The following is a 21,471-nucleotide window of genomic DNA, read 5'->3' as shown; positions in this document are numbered from 1 at the left end:
GCTGGTTTGTCAGCACCAATAGCACCCATGGGAACTCTGGATGTGGGTGACGCGTAGGAGTCAGCCCCCTCCCCCCGCCCCCCCACACACACTCAAACTGTCCCTAACCTTCCACCCTAGCTTTGTGAGCGAACGCCCCACAATGCCCTGCGATCGGTGATTGTAAAGTGTCTCAGTGTTTCACTTGTTTTCTCATTTAGTCCACTGGCTTCAGTTCAACTTCATTTTCAATTTCAGGTTCAACCTCCTTTCAATCTTTTCAATCTTTGCTCTCTGCTGCCTATTTGCTATTCATACTAAATTTCCTATTCCATAAATATTTATATTGGCGAACACACACACACACACACACACACACACACACACACACACACACACACACACAGACCCCTCTAAACCTCAGGCGGGGCATGATACTTGAAGTTGTAAGATTCAGTTGAGCTCACACATCCTTTGCTTCCTGTAGTCACTCTTTTCATTTTCTCCCCCTTTTAATTTTGTGTCCTCTTTCTCTTCCTCTCTTCCTCTCTCGCTGCAGGTCAGGACCGCAGTGAGGCGGGGCTTATTAAGCGTTTCCGTGGAGATGGCGTGCGGTACAAGGCCAAGCTGATCGGGATTGATGAGGTGACGGCGGCTCGTGGGGACAAGCTGTGCCAGGACTCCATGATGAAGCTGAAGGTGCGGACTTAATGCCTGGCTGTCGGTTTTGTGTGCATGCATGTGTGTGTTTGTGTGTTTGTGTGTGTGTGTCTGCAGGGACATCATTGAGCCTCTTCATTCATCAAAGACAGATTTTGAAAAGCCATGCTCGGGCATGACTGTATTGTCTGTTGAATGACTCATGGGAGCTGTCTTGTCCTGTATATGACTCACTGAAGCTCTGCAAAGAACTGACCAGATGGAACAAATAAAAGTCCGGCCATATTATTCAGTAGATATTTGTCATGTAGAAAGCTACTGTAAGGTTGGTTTATATCTTGTGCAAAATGGTAGAAGCTTTGTACTTTATTTTCCTCTCTACATTGATTCATACACATTGACCTTGGAGGTAAACTGGCTCCCTCCTCTGAGATGTTTAAAGTAGCCTAGCACATCACTTAAATATTCACTTTTTTCTTACTTAACCACAAGAACTCTAACCCCCCCGGTTCGTCTGCCTCTCGTACGTCTTCTCATGTCAGTCACAGTCTTCTATTTTTACCACAAAGTTCATACTTGTGGCGCATATGCAAACTGTGATAATGTGACCCAGATAATATTTAGCAACGTTGTTAACAGAACGTCGCAAGTAAATTAGGTCAAATTCAGCCCCACAATAACAGATCCAGAGCTGGTGATTGTGGATGAACGGGTAAGAAGGATGTTTGTGACGTACAGTATGTGAACTACAATGTTGTGTAAACTGCACCACCCTCGTTACTGGTAAGCTCTTTCTGTTCTGGCTCGTGTGCGCTCGCAGTGCCGTGGTAACAGGGTAGATTTACCACTTGAAATTCTTCAGTAGGTTTCAAAACACTGTGTGAGGTTGATCTGAGAGACAAAAGCAAACTTCTCATTTTCAGCTGGTGTCTGTGAGTTGTCGGGGGAACGACTGTCATCGCAGATCTTCAGCTGTAGCTAGCTTGCTAATTAAGCTAACTTTAGCTCCATGAGTTGCTTTGAAAAATGTGGGTTTTTTTGTTTGACTTTTTGATGCCAAAGATCCCAGTAGAAGACATGGAAATGAAGGAACAGCAAGTCGTTCCTAGTATCAGAGAAAATGTGAAATGACATAATGCTGTTGCTGTTTTCCATACACGGAGTAGAAAGAGGTTGAGGTTGAGGTTGCAGAGCCATTAACCCTATAACCCACCAGGACCAGCTTCCACACACTCCTTTGAATGGACTTTTTTTTTTCTTTTTTTTGTAACATAACCTGTAACACCCCACAAGTTAATATGATGAGAGTCGCTGGTCTTTGGAGTAATGGTGAATAAGGTTTACTAGTGCAAATGACAGCGTATCTGGCTAACTAGTAGGGGAGCGCCGGGTCGATTGATACACAGGACGATTGATACACAGCGATTTCCTCGAAAACCACGCAAGCTTGAGCCATCAGATTTCGTTACTACCTTCAGCACAAAACACCTACCAATCCCGGGAAAGCTTGTGAAATGACGTCACGCCATTCAAAAGTTATTCGTGCGAACCGGTTTTCGACTATGGAAAGTAAAATATTACGCGCGGTAGTTTTTTTGTGATCAAAAGTTGTATTGTGTGTTTCATGCAATAAACAACAGATGAATTTGTACATAAACAGGTCCTAATGTATGCAATGTCATAGTTTTGAAGTTTAGAGGCAAAACAGTAAGTGTCAGTAGTCGCTGGAGGGACAATTGATACAGCTGTTTCAAGTGTCCCTCACGCCACCGTGCGTAATTGTGGTCACATTGTGCAATCAATATCTGTATAAATCACCAAATGAATAACTGTTTTGCAATGAACAACAACTGATTTGAATGAACAACATGTATTTTTAATAAACACCACATATTTTTAATGAACAAAACGTGTTTATGACATGAATCAACAGATATTCAGCAAAGTGAGGGAAAAATGCAGAGGGTAAAATGACAATATGTTCAACTGTGTATCCATAAACATGACTTAGGACAGGGAAATAAGTAAATGAAATGAAAATGCAGTTGTCCAACAACTCGTACAAAAGAAGAAAGGTGAGTTTAATCGAAATGCGGATCTTGACAATTACGCACGGGACAAAAATATTTGTTTGACCTATTTATATTGTGAGAAATGATGTGAAATTTTGGCAATGACGAGTACACTAGTATGTTGTCTGATATGCTTCATAAAAACGAGAGCAAGGTCGGTAGTTTCTGTTTAAAACATGCTGTTTCAACCGTCCCTCCTCTGTGTTTCAAACGACCCGCATAGGTGGGGCGTTTGAGACAAATGTCAACTTACGTTCAAAGTTAGAAAACAGCGCGATCATCCAACATATGTGTTAAATTACACTTGTAACTAAGAGAATACACATGTGAGTTGTTGATCACATGATAAAAATGTTTGTGTACATAACGTCATCTTTGAAAAAGACATTTAACTGAAAAGTGTATTAATCGACCCGGCGCTCCCCTAGGTAAACTCGTTGGCCAGATATGCTGTCATTTGCAGCTAATGTTAAACACAGTATTAAAGTCATTCCTTTTACTTTTGCTCTTGTATTAGTTTTATTTAATAGAATAATAGTATAGTACCAAAACACCAACCTTATCAGAGGCCAGTGCACGTTGCTTCAGCATATGGGGAAGTTTGATAAACGTGCAGTGACATACTAGTCATAAATAAGACACCTCTTCCTCTCAAAAGTTTACTTTGTATCCTTTTGAAAGTAAAAGGCAAGAAATACTTTCCTCTCTCTTTGTTTGGAGAAAGAAAAGCTGCACATAAGCATCTTTGCAGTAGGTGGCTATGGGATAAATCCCTCTCCAATAGGGACGTATATGCACGGCTCTTTAAGTATATTCTCACAGATTTTGCTGCGGCTTAAATGTGTGGGAAGCCCTTATGTGAAGAGCAGTATAGCCAGAAGGTAAAGCTTAATTCTCATCACCCGTATCCATTCAAAGGGCTATGTCCAATAAAACAACTTTTTCATTGCCTTGATCTGACATTTCAGCAGTGCCCTCCACATGACTCGAGTAGTCACCAGCCACCAGCCAGTTCCAGTCAATGGAGCAGTCGATACAGACCTGCTATTATCTGGACAGGGGATAGAGGAGGGGACGGGGTCTGTATTGAGCTGCCTCTCGCTGCCTTGAGGACTAATCCACCAAATGGAGAAGCCGATGGCTGATTGACAACATCCATCGACTCTCCTGCCCGCCCGCCTCTTTCTCACTTACTTCATCTCTTTCTTATCCCTGTTGCTAGTTATGCTTGTTATCCTCCTTTCCATTCTCCCTTTCATCCCTTCAGCTCCTCCTTTTCTCATATGAATACGTTTATGTAACGATGGATGGATGTTTTTTTTTCCCTCCACCGTTTCCCTGCAAAATTAACTCACAGTGGCTGTGGTTTTAAATACCAGCTAAGCTTTGAAATGAAAAGTCAGAAGTGGAAGGTAGCTAATGTACAGAGGAGGTCACCTACTCATCAGTGTGACTGGGGCTGCAGTTTTGTCAGACACTTTCAGCACATCAGTTCTTCTCCTCCTTTGTATCTCCTCTGTTTTCCCTTCTCTCTTCCTTTGCGGGCTTTGTTCCATGAAAGACATGTCAAACACACAGGTTGCGTCAACTGAAACGCGGTGGAGAAATGTTAATTGTTTTCATTATTACAGCGGAGAACATGAGAGAAAGGGAGCTGCTGAGAACCATGGGAAAAAGCATACTTCAAAGGCAGGATTGGATGTTCAGTCAGCAGTGTGTGAAGTTGCGAGCCGGTTTCGGTCAGCAGCGAGATCCGTTCTGTCAGCAAATCTCACCTTATTGTTGTTAGCTAGCTCTTGTGTGTGTGTCACGTTGAAGTGCAGAAGACCTACTTCATGAAAAGAGAGAGAAAAAAAAGGTGCTTGGGAAATAATAATAAGACTTGCTGTACAAGGTGACATGTGAATTCCTGAGAGAGTGAAGCTTCAAGAAAAGGCACATGAAAGAACATTCTGTCCTATCACACCTTATGTAACTCCTGTCACCCCGCTCACCCAATCCCAACCCCCCCCCCCCCCCCCCCCCCACCTCCCAGATCTCCCCCTCAATCTCTCCTTCTCCCTCCCCCACTGTTACACTCACCTGAGCTGGAAGAGAAGAACGCCCGCTATCTTTCACGCTGAGCTCATATCCTTTCATCTCCTCATGTCGTTTCCTTTAATGTCCTTCAGGGAATGGCTTCCTCGGCACGTTCCAAAGGGGAGCACAAGCAGAGAGTCTTCTTGACGGTCTCTTTCGGCGGGATCAAGATTTACTGTGAAAGATCAGGGGTGAGTAACATGTCAGCGAGCGGGCCGAGCTGCACCGTGAGGCCTCCGCCAGCTGCTGCTGCTGCTGCTGCTGCGTGAAGCCGCCGTATAGGACATCCAGAGGGCAGACGCTAGCACGGTTCAGTTCACAGCGGCTGCCAGGGCCGCCATCTTGTAAGCCTTGGTTGGCACGGTTGACATATTAGCACAGCGGCAGTACCTGCACTGAGGTGATATGAGGTGATATGAGTCACATGGTTGTGTTGAAGTAAAAACGTGTTGTACCTACTGCTGCATTTGCAAAAAGAAAAAAAAAAATCGAAATTCTGCTCAAAAATATCAGTGCGAAAGAAAAAAAAAAAGAAGCAATAACATGTTTTCCACTGGACATTTTTCCCCCTTCGGTCATATAGATTGAACTTGACAGCATTAAATTGCGGGTCTTGCATTTGATATTTGACCCTGACCTTAACTGGTTTAACATACACCAAAGTAAGATTAAGGCTACGCTGCAGGACCTACTTAAGATCACTCAGGCCCTGTCTGCCTGCTAATGATAGCGCAGTGAGCAATGTTATGGTGATGTTATGAGACGGGCTGTTTCCGCCCCCCTGGCGGGCTCAGAGGCCTGCTGTTCCATTACAGGATGATGGAGGGGCTCCTGGCCCCCCCGTCCTGGGGCGTAGTGTTGGCCACAGATAGGCCCACTCTGCTCATCAGCGCTAACCCATAATTAGCAGTCAGTTCCACCCCTTAATGATCATTGCCGCTAATGCTAATTACACCGCAGCTCCACCTCGGCTGTCGTTAGCGTTAAACTGATAATTATGCAACAGCGCTTGTCCCGTGGCTGCCGACCCCCACCCAACCACCAACTGTTTATCCCCCCCCACAAAAAACAAACAAACAAACAAAACAAAAACACCCATCTTTGATAATATCTCTTTTCAATATGACTGGTGGTGATAGTGCCGTGCCTTTCGCATGTAATGAAAAAGAACATTAAGCCTCCCGCCATCACCAACCAGCTCACCAGCTTTTGACAAGCTCATTTGTTGTTTTGGAAATCATGCCCCCTAATGCTCTTCATTTTATTTACTGATTACTGGCAGTAAATAACACTCCACACTTAATATCCCTCTTGAGTGATTATGGTGGAAATGGGGATCACTCCAGCGCAGCCGGCGTCAGCAAGCATTTAGATGGAAATACTTTATGTAAAGCTGACATGATTCTCTGCTGAATCGAGTAGACTAGTCATATTAGTTTTGTATTTTACATTAATCTGAGGCGTTACCAGGGACTGAGCATCGGCTAATATTCAAATAAAAGCTCCTCCTCAGTGCCTAAGCTTATCTCTGCTAATAGAGGAGCAGCAGGTAGGTGTGCCTGAGTGACAGCTCAATTAGTCAGTGTGTGTATATGGGTGTGTAGTTATGTTTAGCGCGCTTTTCAGTCCCTGCGTTCGCCCGGTTTGTCGAGGCTGTTCGACGGCCACCAATGGCGTGAATGCGTCATGTGGTAGATTACAGCAATTGTGAATAATCACAGCATGGTTAATCCTGCTCGTATAAAAAGTGGACATGGTCACAGCAGAAGGAACACCCGAATCAGACCAGTCAAACAGCAGGATACTAGATCCTTATGCTTGATGGCAGAGGACCAGTCCTATTGCTCCCATATCATCTGTGACATACTGTGTAACAGAGACGTGAACACTCTTGAATCTTTCCTCCCTCTGTCAGAGACTTTCAGGCTCACCCTGCCTTGGATGGTTGCGTTTGGCTTAGCAATATGCAAAGATGTTTAAAGTAGCTTTGACCTACTTTTTCTGCCAACACAGTGTATAGTGCTGCTTATTGTATAACATTTATATGAAAAGGCAGGTTCTCAAATGAAATGAGACGTGTTCTTTATTTGCATCTTTGGGAATGAAAAGAAGATGCAGTAGATGTGTGGCTACCGTATTCCTCCTGGCCCACGAGGTCTCATCTGTACAAACACATCTCTGTCACCTAGGTGCTCCTGCATCACCACTCTGTCCATGAGATCAGCTACATCGCCAAGGACACCAGGGACCACCGAGCCTTTGGTTATGTATGTGGGAAGGAGGGCCACCACAGGTTTGTGGCCATCAAGACTGCACAGTCGGTGAGTGCTCTCCCACCCTGCTGGGGCTGCTTTGAAATCCAAGTCCCCTGAGGGCACGATGGAAGCAAGTAACAAGATTTGTATGTTGTGATTGCAAATCTTTGTATTTAATGCCACAAGATTTGAACATTTTCCTTTTGAAGATGAGCCAAAAGCAATAATTTTAATGTAACTGAGACCACATATTTCTTTTTTTTTTTTACTGCATAGGCCCAGCGATTAAATATTCAAGCTTTGTGCCTATGCAGGGCGCACCTGGTGCTGTCAGAAAAACTTCTCCTGGTCTCAATTTTAGACTTCACTGTTTTTGCTTCAAAGTCCCAAGGCAAGTCTAGTGGGAGTCAAATCCTCATTTTCTGAGGAGTGAGTCAAGTTCAGGTCTCAGTTGTGTGTCTACAGATCTTCAATCTTGACTGAGGAAAGTGTGAAATGCACAAATGGTGGTTTACATGTACAGTTTAAGATATATATATATAAAATTTAGGGCTGTCAAACGATTAATTTTTCTAATCGCGATTAATCGCATTTTTTCCATAGTTAACTCGCGATTAATCTCTATTAAAAATATTATATATGGCGCTTTGGACTTTCAACACTCCAAAGTGTTATAATCTCTAGACAAACAACTTTTAGACCAGACCTAGTAGGCCTACCTAATCATAACACATGATGCATGAAACTCACACAGAATTGAAACGAATTGCATCCAGTGGAAATTGCCCTTTACTTTGCTACACCTCTGCCTGGCCATGTGCATTTGTTGACAACAGAAGCCGTCAAAAAATCAATGGATGGAGCTGTGGATATATGTTAGACTGTGTATATTTGTGTAGCAACCAACTTGAAGGTGCCTTACCGCCACCTACTGGACTGGAGGTCCCACACTCCAGTCCTCCAGTCCAGCAGACAGAGGACAAAATGGGCCGCGATTAACAGCGATTAAAAAATTTAATCGCGTTAATTTTTTAAATTAATCGCATCGCGATTAACGCGTTAACTCTGACAGCCCTAATAAAATTAAAAAAAACTATACATGCAACTCAAAAAGATATTGTATACTGTTAGGTCAGTTCACTTAGATGTAAAAATGAACTGTCGCGGGTTTAATGTCTGTGATGCAGAAAACTGTGTGCTGAGTTGACACCAACTTAAATGTCGCCATTCAAAAACAAACCAACGTTAGAATTAAGATGCAGCTGCTTGTTTCTTCTGCACTAGTTTCCTAGTTTTTCAAATGAGTTTTATTAGACGGGGTAGGAGCCGACCGACCAGAGAGATTATAAGTTATTTAAGTCCTCCATGCCCCCTGTAGTGCTGAACTCTGTGGTCGTCCACATCCACACTCTACTGTTAATATTCTACATTCACAGACAACTCCATGGGAGTCCAGCAACTAAAATGATAAAACGAAAATGCTTTCATGAAATATTTAAAATCCTTCATGAAGTCACTCCATGTAACAAAGAGGAGAGAAGATATAATTTCAAGGAACTATTTCGTTTTGCTATTGCTTCACAGCGAGAATTAGCATTAACATCATTACATTAGCATTAGCCTTAGCATAGCATTAGCCTTTACATCATTACCAGTTGAGATGAACCATTGTGAGTTCAGCGTCAAACTTCACGACTATACTCCTGCAACTGTCTTCAGATGCGGAAAGCAACATCAACGTTGACTGACGTCTCATCACTTTCTAATAGTGACTCACTTTAGCCTCCAGTCTGCCTTGAATACCTTGCACTGCTCAGTGAGGACATCATTTAACCTCTAATAAAAAAAACAACAATGGCAGAAGCTCTTGTCAAGCGACAATCACAATCACTACATTCCCCCCGGCAAAAAAAGAAAAAAAGATGTTCTGCAACAGAGAAAAACACGTCCTCGAACATGGGATGATTGTGGTATGAAAAATCCAATTTCAGCCACTCAGGCGGATGGTTAAAAATAAAAAAAATAGGCTGTTGCACATATGGGCTAACACATTAACAAATACATCAGTCACAGAGGAAAAATATTTGTCCTCTTACTCACATCAGAGCTCTGTTTGAGGGTTAATTGTTTGTTTTTAAAGGTTATTGCTGAAAGGCTCAGGCTCATTCTCTGAAAATGTGAAGAGCCTTCCTGCTCTGCTCTCTCTTCTCTGCTTCTCCCTGTTTTCCTACATATCATCATCTCGTCCGCCACTGCTCTGCAATTACTCTACACTCTGCTGCATCTTCTTGCTACCTATCTTTCTCTCCTTCCCTTTTTTTCCCCTTCATTCCCTTCTTCCCTCTTCTTTTCTCGCCCTTGTTAATTCTTTGTCTTTTTCTTCCTCTTCCTTCTTTCTCTGCACCTCTCCCGTTCAGGCGGAGCCTCTCATCATTGACCTGCGTGACCTCTTCACGCTCATCTACGATATTAAACAGCGGGAGGAGATGGAGAAAAAGGCTCAGAAGGACAAACAGTGTGAACAGGCGGTTTACCAGGTAGGACACCCAGAGAGAGAAAGAGAGTTTGTTTTTTCTCTTTTCTTTTTTTTCGCAGTTTCGTTTCCCATTTATAAGCGAGATCACACACTCTAACTCAGCCAGCAACGCACTCGCACAGCAGAAATCTTAACACTTTCAAGCTTCGTCTGAAGTGTGCCACAGACTGTGTTCGTCTGCTCCATTAATTTCTGTTTTGAACATCTAAATATAAGATAAGTGCAACAGGTTTGGATGTTTTTTTCCCCCTGAGACTCAGATGTGTGACAGGAAATGTACTGTATGTGTTGGTGTGTTTATGGCTGAGCAAATCGTTGTTTCATTAAAACTGAAGACGCTGTCGCTCTGTAATTATAGCCTAGTTGATGGAAAACACTAAGATTAATGTTTTGTATTCTCTGTTCCTCGTCCATTTCTTTTTCTAATGAGACTTTGACTTGTCAAAATTACAAAATGTGTCGTCTGCCCTCTGTCCTAAACCCACACAGACTATCCTGGAGGACGAAGTGGATGATCCAGTTTACCAGGTAGGTCCACAGGCACACAGAGCAGGAGCTAACACCGCTGACTTTGATGCTCTTCTAGCTTCACTGGAGCTGTTTTCACTTTTCAAGCTTTGAATTAAAAAAAAAAAAAAAAAAATTAATTCTTAATTCAAATATCTTCTCCAGTAACTGATCTGCTTGAATTAATGATTCATGATATTCCACCATTCCAGTAATACACAGTAGATCATCCTAGTGGACAGTTTTGTTCAACCATTCAACTCCCATTTGCCAGTGCAGTGTTGTAAAACCATATTTTTTAAGTTGATCTGTGTCAATGTTCTGATTTCTTCCAAAGATATGCCCTCCACCCCGGACTGGTTGTTACCCCCACCCCCTACACCCCCCCCTCTTTTTTGCCCTGTGCATTTATTTGGCTGAACATGATCTTTTTTCTCTGTGTTTGCTCACACTGAATACAGACAACACTAACTCTTACTCTGAATGCTATGTTCAGTAGTACGTACGTCCAACCACCTCCCAGATCACCTCTGTTCTTTGCTCTTGAAGTGTGTTTTTGCATAACATCATTCCATTTGCAGTTTTTCAATTTATGTTGATGTTGGTTGACAAAACTCCAGACTGTGGCCAGAGCCTTCAAAGGAATAATTTGACATTTTGGGAAATGTATTAGCTTTCCGGATGTGACTTGATGCCACTCTAATGTCTGTATGGAGCTAATTAGCTTAGCCTAGCTCAAAGGCTAGAAACAGTGGAACGCAGCTAGCTAGCTCTGTTCAAAGGGAATAAAATCCGCCCACCACCAGCACATATCAAGTTCACCTTCTTTTTTAATACACACAAAAACCATGAGGTAAAAGTGACAGGCTGCAGTTTCAAGGGAGAATATGTGCCAAACGACTTATTGGGTGGGAGGAGTGGCTTCACTCCTTCCTTCACCGTTCGCTGCCAAGAAACAGTCCCCTGTAAAACAGCAGATTTGTCACCGAAATTTCTGTATGGATTAAACAGATAAGATATGGCATGTTAATTAGTGAGCTGCTCGAAGAATATTGTCACAGTTTGACAGAGCCAGGCGAGCTATGTCCCCGCTTCGCCATCTTTATGTGAAGCTAATCCAACCAGCTGCTTGCTCCAGTTAAATGGTTACCATACAGATGTGGGAAAGGCTTCAGTCCTCTTATCTTACTTAATGGTGATTAAGTGTTTGTCCCAAAATGCCAAACTATTACTTTAATATTGAGATCCATAAATACATTTATTTCTATGCACCTCAGAGGAGATACTGACAGATCTGAGGACTGATGAGGCTTCAGTCGTGGATCTCAAGCCAGTATTCTGAACTGCGGCTCTATTTTCTCTCAAAGAGGTGGAGCATCACGTTGCTGAGCTAAGACCTCCACACTGCCTTGAACTACTGCCTGACCTATTATACTTGTGCTCTTTCCTCTCCCCACCTCACTCTTTTTCTTTCTCTCTCCACCACCGCCCCATTCCTCTTTCATATGCCCCCTTTTTTTTTTTTACACCCTTCACATTCCTGATCTCATTTCACTCCTCACTTGGCGCCACCCTCGCTCCCCTATCCTTTCATTTATTCTCATCATGTATCACCCCCTTGTTGTATATCTCTGTTTTATATGCCAACCTCTGCCTCTCTCTCTGTCTTCTCATCTCATTATTCTCTGCACCTCTACGCCTTGCCCACTACTTCTGTTCTGTAGTACATAGTGTTTGAGGCTGGACACGAACCCCTCCGTGGCCCCCAGTCAGAGGAGAGCGTTTATCAGGTACAAAGACAAGCATTGCCCCCTTTTTTTCCTCCCTCTTGATACCCTGTGATAGATGATAATAGTGACGTTACTAACAACTTTTTAAAAAGAAGTTACTAAGTGCAGATTGTTTTTGGAGATTCAAAAGTAGATCAAACCAAGGTTTCTGTTTTGATGTGGCTGTTTCCTGCAGGGTCTTTACAATAAAAGCCACTCCTTTTTTTTTTAGCAGTGAAACACTTTTGATGTGCCGCAGCAGCAGCTGTATTTATGCCTCGTAACTTAATAAAGCTCTGGTGTGGGGTTAGGAGAGTGAACAGTGATATCAAATAATATCTATGAAATAAAATTACAAACATCTCTGGATCATATCCAATCATCATTTAATGTGAATCCCTTCTGCTTTGGAAGACAATTTAAATCCAATACAGTGATGATGTAGTCTCTCGGTAACAATAAAAGCTGCTATATAGAGACATAATTAGTGAATGTAAATACATTTAAAGGATATCGTTAACAAAAATTGGATCTAATTGAATGAATATATGAATAAAATATGATACATAATAAAGACAATAGGATGCCTCATGTTGTGAGTGGAACAACTGTAGCGGAGTCAAGGTCAGTTGTTGAGTCTGGCCTGTAGACCAGGCTCCTTTTATATATCCAACACTTTGACCTTTTGATTTTAGACCATTTGGAGGACCAGCAAGGACTCTGGGGACCTGTCGTATGATTTAATCCTACCCCGCCCACCCCCCCTCGCTGCCTCCCTCTCCAACCCCTCCTCCTCCTCCTCCTGCTCTTTTTTGCCTCTCTGTATCTTGCATTCCTCTGAAGATGAAAGATTCAGAGAGAGAGATTAATCACTCGCCATGCCATTTGATCTCAGAATGAAACAAGATCAATAGACTTGGGGAAAACGTAACGGAAAGTTAACCAGTCAAGGGAGCAATTGGAGAGACAGGCAGAGAGGGTAAGAGCAATAGATAGTTTGGATAAATGTGAGAGAAATATACAAAGAAGGCCAAGGCATCTTCCTGTTGTCAGATGAACCAGTTGAGACATACTGGTGCAGAATAACAATCGGCTCTCTTAATACTCACAGAACCAGCATTGTTTGCAATCAATATTGATTTAAGTAGAATTGATTCAACGGCACAACTGTAAAATTTGCATAATCCCATTGCTCTAAACGATAAAATTACATTAGGGAAAAAAAATGTCTTAAATCCAAATTGATGTAGTATGCTTTTTCTACTTAAATAGACATTTTTCAGTTCATATAAGCTCCTGTTTTAAATACGCAGCCTGTCAGAGAAAAAAAGAAACAGAAATAAGGTGTTGCTCTGTTACTTACATTTGAATCGACCTCCAATCCAATGCAGGTCCCATCCAGTCAGCAGAAGGAAGGGATCTATGATGTCCCAAAACGCCATTTCATGACTGTAGGTGTTTTTTATTTTCTATTATTTGTTTCTTTACTCCTCTACTTGCAAACCTCTCTTTAATATCGTCTGGAAGGAAGTGCCTTAACCCCCCTTTGACACTGTAATGTTTGTAATATTCAGTAGTCATCAGGCTCTAAATCACATTTCTCAAGCCAACAACAAGTCCAATGGGCATCTACATCTGCATCAGTTATCTATGATGATGGTGATGCTGATGATGATGCTGATGATGATGATGATGAGACAAAGCATCATTGGTCATGTCGAGCCTGCTTGAAGAGATAAGGCTGACTGATTGGTCGACCAAAATCACACATGTCAGCAATTTCACAGAACATTAGAGAGACAGGCCTCGTGTCCAAAATCCAATCCTGTGCAGAATCTGACGCATGTCGCGACCAGATGGTTGAGACAAAATCAGCACAGAGTGTTTTTGCTGGTCCCGTTTTTTTGTTGTATTTTGTTTTGTTTTGTTTAGTTTTTTAAAGTGGTACGACTAGAATAAAGGGGTGGCTGTGCCGTCTTCCTCAGAGGATGAGGAAGGAGAGGTTTGTAGGTGGGGTGGGTGTTGGTTTGAGCTGCATGCAGTGAAGTCACGGCTCCATATAGTCAAGGCCAACAAACAATGAAACCTGTACCTTAATGATTAGAGATATATATTTTATTTTAATTTTTAAAAAATATCTTTCTGCTGTGAATTGGTTTGGTCAGAAAACAGCACAAAAAAGCATTTTTTGATTTCTCCTCCTGTCATCAAACTGCAAATATATTTCATCTCATCCTGGTAGGTTTTATGAGTTCTTCACCACCATGCCGTGACCACGCTATTACATCTCTCAAATCGCTTATAGAAAACATTTATTCAAGCCTATTTTGCCCAAACATGCACCCAGAAAGAATTTCCACACAACTTTTGAAAACAGCCCTAGCAAAGTGCCTCTCCACTCTTCACTGTTTGTGTGCTTGTTGCTCAGCATATCAAGCAGATAAACTGTCCCGACCCCCTTTGCTATCTCGCCCAAACAGCCCATGCCAGTATAAGTAGCAGCGCTTCCATATCTCTAAGTGTTACTGCTTGTCTGTTCATTCAGTTGGAGCTTTTTGAGAGCGTCGAACTCCCCTGATGTGTGTCAGTGCCTGCAGGGAGAGACCTCTGTGTACAATGTTTACCTTTTTCCAAATTCTGACTCATTCTGTGCCCCTCAATGGTTCCAAAGTGCTGTGCAAACTGTGCATTTCCGCCATGTCCCGGCTTATCCCAGGGAGACATAAACACCCCTGTTTATGCGCAACAGTGATTGCTGTGATTCTTCCCCTTTTTTCTTTTCTTTGGTTGAACATGTTGCCTGTGTATCTGTTTATTTATAGCATGCAAACCCTGTGTGTTCTGTGTGTCTCTGTGCTTTTACGGTGATTCATTGTCTGCTTGTGCATGGCCCCAGAGACATTTCATGCAACTTAGCCATCCCATAGTCTTTTTCATAGCCGCGTCCCCTCTCCTTTAAGTAGTGCGAGTGGCTGGCAGAGGGGACCAGAGCCGGGGTCACGTCTGCCTATAGGGTGAGGTGGCCTCATTGTCTCGGTTGGGTGCTTCCAGGAGCTTCTTCTTTCTTTCACGCGATGATATAAACACGTTCCTCTTGTGTCTGTATCTGCTGGCAGAGAGGAATCAGCATGATAAAGCGGCCCAGGCTCTCATGGGGGCCCTTCTTGATTGGCAGACATAAGAAGAACTGAATAGCCTTTTACCCACTCAATTATACCGAGCCATGAAAGATTCATTTTAGATCCATTTTCTGATAATGAAACGAGGGGATAGTTGTTCCTTTGCCATCCAGAGCGCAGACTGTCTATGTGAATAGATTTCACTCCTCACACCTACAGTACCAACACATGCAGCCACCAAACCCTATGTGGAGATGAATGTGAGGTCTCATGACTTTGCAAACCTCATTGTTGTGATGTATCACTGGACTTTGTCTCTCTCTCTCTCTCTCTTTCTCCCTCATCCCTTGGTTAAACTCACAGAACATCAACCACTTTGATCTTTTCGGCGACATGTCCACCCCTCCCTCGGTGAGTATACGGCCACACCTATCAAACCAAACCGTCTTTTAGGTTCGCAAAGTTCGGGAACACTGAAATCACGTTTTATCTGTAAATTCAGTCGTCTCGTCGGCTGCAGAGATCTAAATTGGCCTGAATGTGCCACAGTGCTGCAGATTAAAGATAAATGTGCAGCACGGTGACTTTTGGGTGACTTTGATAGTTGTGACATCTGTGTGTGTGTCCATGTGTGCTCTGCCTCCCAGATGCCTCCATCACCTGCCAACACACTGGACCCAAGCAGGAGCAGCCGCCAGCAGCAACACAACCCTGCTGAGATGTACGCCCCGTTCAGCCCCACGTCTGTGCCGTCAGGTACTTACCCAGACTCAACCAGAGTCAAATATACTGCAGAAAAAAACATTGATTGGATTGGATTTTTTTGTTTTTCTATGGTTAGTTTGATGATTTGACCAGAATGTGGATTTATCTGATGACCACATATTGTGTGTCTTTTACCCCAGATGTCTTAGGGCCATTGCATATTTTAATAAAACCCATAACATTATCATTTTTCCATTCACCCCACAATCACTTAATTCCAGTTTGCAATGCTTTAGACTACCATTTAGAAAAGTATATCTCAAGTAGAAAGATTTCCTATCTCTATTGTTTTTATTTATTTCAGTGTAAAATGAAAATCTTTACTGACTTGAATTTTCCTGGAGACATAATAATCAACTTCTCCATCGTAACGCTGCACTTGGCTAACAGGCATTTTTTATGCATTCAGCAACATAGCAGCATCAACAGAAGCCCAACAACAACAACAACAACAGCAACAGTGGCTCTTTCATTGCAATAAACAGACAAACTCTCATCAATCCCTTTTCTCCAAGTGTGCCTGTCAGTGATAAAAAAAAAACAAAAAAACAACAACAAAAAAACATATGAAGTCAGTGCTTTCTAGCAGCTGACCCTCAAATCTCACTTTGTTTTCCTGGAACACTCCAAGAGTGAAGCCTTTTCAAAACAGTCCCTGCTTACAACTGTGTTCCTGTGTAATATTAACATAAATCAGAAAAACACATTCAGTAATAATTGTGTGGGTGTTTTTTCTTCATATTGTTTTTACATTTTTTACCATTTTGTGCTGTAAGTCTGGAAATGAAATCAACGGAAGCATATGGCTCTTTGGAAAACAGGAACACTGTGTAAAAACATATTATTTGCTTGGCTGTTGTTCAGCTGGAATGAAAGGTGTGTGTGACTTGTCGCTAATGGGCTGCGTTATTCAGTCCTACTGTGGTCTCTTTTAATTCACAAAACACCTTTAAGCATTGATTAAGCATTAAATAGCTCTTATTGTTACACAAAGATTGTTAAACAGCAGTATTGACAGAGGAACAGACAGTCATTTTGAAAATCAATGTGTTGAACCTGTAATCACATGAGGCAAAATGTATTCTGTGCTCATAATAATAACAGTAATGATTGCCGTGACTTCCTTTTTCCGCTGTAATATCCTTTTATCATTTCCTTCCCTGTCTCTGATCTGCAGGTTATATGACCATGGGGCCGGTGCAGGCGGCCCAGTGGGCGCAGCAGCCGTTTCCGTCCCCGGCTCAGACCCTGGCCTTCCCGGTGCAGGGCCCGCTCCAGGTGGCTCAGGTCCTTCCGGGCGGTCAGCCGCTCATCTGGAGCCAGGCCAACATCTTCCCAGCCACTCAGCAGCAGTGGGCGGCCATGGCGGCCTACATGCCGGCCCAGACTGTGGGCGTGGGGGGCCATGCCATCCCAGCTGCCATGCTCCAAGGCCTGGTTCCAATCACCACCATGTGCCCCCAAGCCTGCGACCTATCGGCGCCGTCCTCGGCCATCACCAGCCCCCAGCACACGGCCGACCCCGCCCTGCTGCAGAGGCAGCTCAGCCTGGGCAGAGAGGGCCTCGGCGGGGACTCGGACGCGGGCGAGGGCCCCTCTACGTCGGGCGTGGGCCCTGGCATGGCGTCAGCAGCGGTGAGCAGGTGTGGGACCCCAGGCCTCATGAGCGTACCGGACTCACTGGTCTGCAGTCAGCTGCTGCCGCCCTCATCTGCTGCTGCCCAGGAAGAGGAAGGGAGCTGTAGCGACCTTGATCTCTCTAGGATGACCTTGAGCCCGGGCACCTCCACCTCACCATCCACTGAATCTCGTAAGTTCCTTTAATCATGGTTCCAACTTATAATAATAGCATGGAGCATTTTTCAAGTGCCTCAAATATCAATTATAGCATTTTATCTCATTGATATATATTAATTTGGATTTTTCACATGATGAAACACTCAGGTGATCCATAAAGTGTCATCATCAGGTTAAATGTTTACATTGAAATTCCTACAGCATTGTGCCTCATAAAAAAAAAGAGAGAGAAAACTGTGTGACTAAAAAACTGCAGTGACCTTTGGGCAGACAAAGTTGTGTTGTGTTTTATTTGATGGGATTCAGAATGTCAGGTTTAATAGGAAAAAAGCAGAAGAGATGATGTACAATAAAGGTCATGATCTAGCTTTAAATCTGCTACCTCTCAGTGTACATTATGTGTGTGACTCGCTTGATGTTGAAACATATTCCCAGGGCAGATTAGCATGTAAACATTAGCAGTAAACATTGGGAAAATGTGCAAATCAAAGTTGAAACCTTCATGAATATTTCCATTGAATTTACCGTACGTTTCATATGGTGTGTCTTTGCAGCATCCACTCCAGCCCCTCATCAGAGCTGTTCCTCTGACTGCCCCCCATCCCAGGCCAGTGACCCCCCCACAGACCACTCCCCCGTCGACCCCGAGGGCGACCCCAGCAGCAGCGCCAAGGAGGAACAATCGGTGAGCGCCGACACCCGAGGGGTCACATCCCAGTCAATAAAGAGTGGTGGATTTGATTTAACAGCTGCCCGCCGCGACGCTACTATCTATTATTGTCATATGGATGATGTGCTCTCTGCCACATCACATGTAATTACACCGAGAATGTCATGTGATTAATACGACTGAGTAGCATTGATTTTTACCCTTTTTCAGAAAAATGTCAAGTCAATTAAGCATGAAAGGTCAAAGATGATCTAAGTGTGTTGATTAGATTAGAGCTGCTGTTAAATGTCTGATGGTTTTTGTGGAAAATGTGGGAGGAAAAATCTCCACACTCTAGATTTCAATAACTGTATAACACTCAGAATAGAGATGTTCTCTCTTCCTCTCTCTCTCAGGGCTCTGATGTGGCGAGGCCGGTCTCTCCTAAGCCCAGCGGAGCTCCTGATCCTGATCCTGATCCTACGCAGGATGAGACCTGTCCACAGGAAGACAGCTAGAGAACAACAAACTGAGTGGGTACACCGTAGTTTCCTCCGCTCGTCATATTGTGCCATTTTCATGTCTTTTCCTCCTTTGGTCTTTTCATCTCCGATGTCTCCCTGTGTTTCTTTATTTGCTTCATATTTCCATTTGTCCCCTTCATGTGTCTCCTTCCTCTATGTGGATGAGTGGTTTGCTGCCTGTTGGGAAAGAGCTTTGCTTTAGTTCAATGTTTCAGTCATTATGCCCATCTACGTCACCCAATTTAAAGACAAGGAAGGCACAATGTTGCCCCCTGAAGGTGAGATGTGTAACTGCACTCATGCAGCTTCACACTTAGTAAGCTGTTGCTGTTTGCCTTTTTTTTTAGGGGATGAAGCTCTCAAGGCCAAGACAGAAGCTCAAGAAAAGAGACAAAGAGAGAGAAGTGTGACTGTGAACAGCAGCGTCTCACACAGCTGGATTACACAGACTTGTTCTGTTTTTGCTTTTTGTTTTGTTTTTCAACCTTTAAAGGATATTTCGGCAGTTCTGTAATAAGCTGGCTATCCTAGGATCTGCTTTCCTCCAGAGGCCACATACTGTACTGCACTCCTCAGCATGACAACCAGACTTTGGCTTTATCGTCCAATCAAATAACCTTTCAACCAGGAAGTGACCTTTGATCTTTGACCGAAACCTACAACAGGAGGCGACCGCTTCCTCCTGTGATGGATTTCTATCTGTGAGGGAACGTGAAAAGGCCATGGGTGACACTGATGATGCAAATTATTTTCTTTTTTCTTTTTCCGGAGACGTTGGAGAGGGAGCAGCGTCCTGTGGTTGACCTTCAGTATGTCAACTGCCACCAGCAAAGACTGTGCACAGCAGATGGATTTGCCAAATGTACTCATAGTGTTGCGCCACCGACTCGTCCATTTGCATGAACAGACTCAATGTGGATTCAGCTGACTCAGCTCAGTTCTCTGCAGCTTCCAACCTCGGTCTGAAACAAATCAAATGATATGAGTTTTCTTTTTTTCTTATTTTATAAGCTGTGAATTCTTAGTTGATGACACCGAGTCATCAGAGATATCAAAATGACTCGGAAGCGTCAATGTTAAAATCAAAATTTGCCAAACATCTATTTTGTAAATAAGAAACTCCCCAGCCCCCCGTACCTGAGCCTCTGTGCCATACGATAGCTCTCTGCCTCTTGGATGCCAACTACCTGTGTTTCTCTCAAGCAATGCCCTACCAGCACCTCCATTTTTGACGTCTGGATGTTTGTTTCGCTTTGGCAGCCATTTTTTTCTTTTTCTTTCTCTCTATTTTTTTCTGGTTAATTTCTGAAAATGTTTCTGTTGAGTTGGTGAGGTATGAACTGTGAATCTGTGTTACATGGTCACTCAAAATAAAGCCTGCTGAATCTGTCTCACTCATTGTGAACTTGAGAGATGAAAGAAACAAAAGGGGTTGAAACAGAAATCCTGCTACTTCTGGAAAAAAAAAGAAAAAAGGTCAGACTATTTTAGTAACAGGAGGCAGATTTTTCCTGCATCTCTTTGTTTTTAGATATTTTGCATTTCCAACTAAGGTCGCATTGTTTACAATTTCCCTCTCAAAAAAAAAAATCATATCTCTGTTTAGTCTCTTGAATAACTGAGCAGAACAAACCCACTCTGATATGACATGGCTTCAAAACCACGAGCACTGAGACAGTAGAGTGCATTTCTATGCCTTATCAGGTTTTTTTGTTTTTGTTTTGTTTTTGTCAATCACTGTTCTTCTTGTCAGGTCATTGTATACAGTAAAGAGGTCATTGTTGTAACAAAGCACTTGGGCATATTGTAGGTCTGCTCCACCGAATCAAAATGGTCAAAAATAAAGGTAACTTTATATAATATGAACAATAGAGATATCACTATTAATTGCTAGACTTACAGTAACAAAAAGGTAGCCTAACTGTACCCCTGCTCGTGTAAGAAAAATGAGAAATAGTCCAAAATATTTTGTAAATTTTATTTATGGAATTAAGAATTGTCATGAAAAAGAGAAAAAAAAGGACTTTTGTACGTCTATGACTTCCCCATACACTGTACCCATGCCACTGTTCAGTCACAAATAAAATATCATGTGATTCCCACTGGTCTGCCCAGTGTCCTTGTCTTTCCTGAACCTGAAGGCATCGCTCTAATGAGCCAACAGAGGCTGCTCTCCTCACACTAACACTCCAGTATGCACACTCAGGCACTGCCATGTGACCACAGATGTGCTACATCAGCATCAGTATCATTACATGTGTTCGTTTACCACAGGACATGCAAAGTAACTAACTGTCACTGAAATAAAGCATCCAAAAATGATATACTAATTTGATGTTCCCGTACAAATATGTAAATGAGTGTGTGTATTTGTGTGTACTTAAGGGATGAAAACTATATTATATGTTAACGGCTTAAACTTACCATACAGTCAGAAAGTATTTTTAGATTTTTTTTCTTGTCTTTGTTTTTGTTGTGAAATGAAAGACCCTTGAAATTACTTTTTTAATGAAACCATCTGAGAAGTTAAGAGGGGGAAATGACTTTCTGTGAAACAATGAACAACTCACAGACATCTGCTTTTTGTAAGAGATCACAAGCCAAAGAAGTTTAGATACCTCCGTTTTAATCTTTTACCACGGAGTGTATTTTATTAGCTCATCCTGTGGTTTTTGTAACGTGAGACGCAACTAGTAACTCCAGCTGTCAAATAAACGTAGTGTGTTACAACATTTCCCACTGAAATGTTGTGGAGAAATA

At 42.8% G+C, this 21,471-nt stretch overlaps 1 protein-coding gene across 2 annotated transcripts in view; it reads left to right on the top strand.

Moving 5' to 3' along the window:
• The window catches only part of dab1b (DAB adaptor protein 1b), a 49,033-nt gene extending 28,280 nt beyond the window's left edge, over positions 1-20,753 (top strand). For both annotated transcript variants that reach the window (XM_083991223.1, XM_083991222.1), the window contains 13 exons: positions 539-678; positions 4,883-4,981; positions 6,980-7,111; positions 9,463-9,582; positions 10,071-10,109; positions 11,813-11,878; positions 13,249-13,308; positions 15,340-15,387; positions 15,624-15,732; positions 16,919-17,551; positions 18,093-18,223; positions 18,604-18,720; positions 19,059-20,753. In XM_083991223.1, the coding sequence (XP_083847349.1) occupies positions 539-678; positions 4,883-4,981; positions 6,980-7,111; positions 9,463-9,582; positions 10,071-10,109; positions 11,813-11,878; positions 13,249-13,308; positions 15,340-15,387; positions 15,624-15,732; positions 16,919-17,551; positions 18,093-18,223; positions 18,604-18,705 (1,679 nt within the window). In that variant the 3' untranslated portion in view covers positions 18,706-18,720; positions 19,059-20,753. The remainder of the gene's footprint in view (positions 1-538; positions 679-4,882; positions 4,982-6,979; positions 7,112-9,462; positions 9,583-10,070; positions 10,110-11,812; positions 11,879-13,248; positions 13,309-15,339; positions 15,388-15,623; positions 15,733-16,918; positions 17,552-18,092; positions 18,224-18,603; positions 18,721-19,058) is intronic.
• Positions 20,754-21,471: the final 718 nt, after the last annotated feature.

The sequence above is a fragment of the Trachurus trachurus genome (genome assembly GCF_905171665.1).
Source record: "Trachurus trachurus genome assembly, chromosome: 17".
NCBI classification, from domain to species: Eukaryota; Metazoa; Chordata; class Actinopteri; order Carangiformes; family Carangidae; genus Trachurus; species Trachurus trachurus.
Note: the sequence above shows the minus strand (reverse complement) of the source record. Positions and strands in the feature narration are given on the sequence as shown.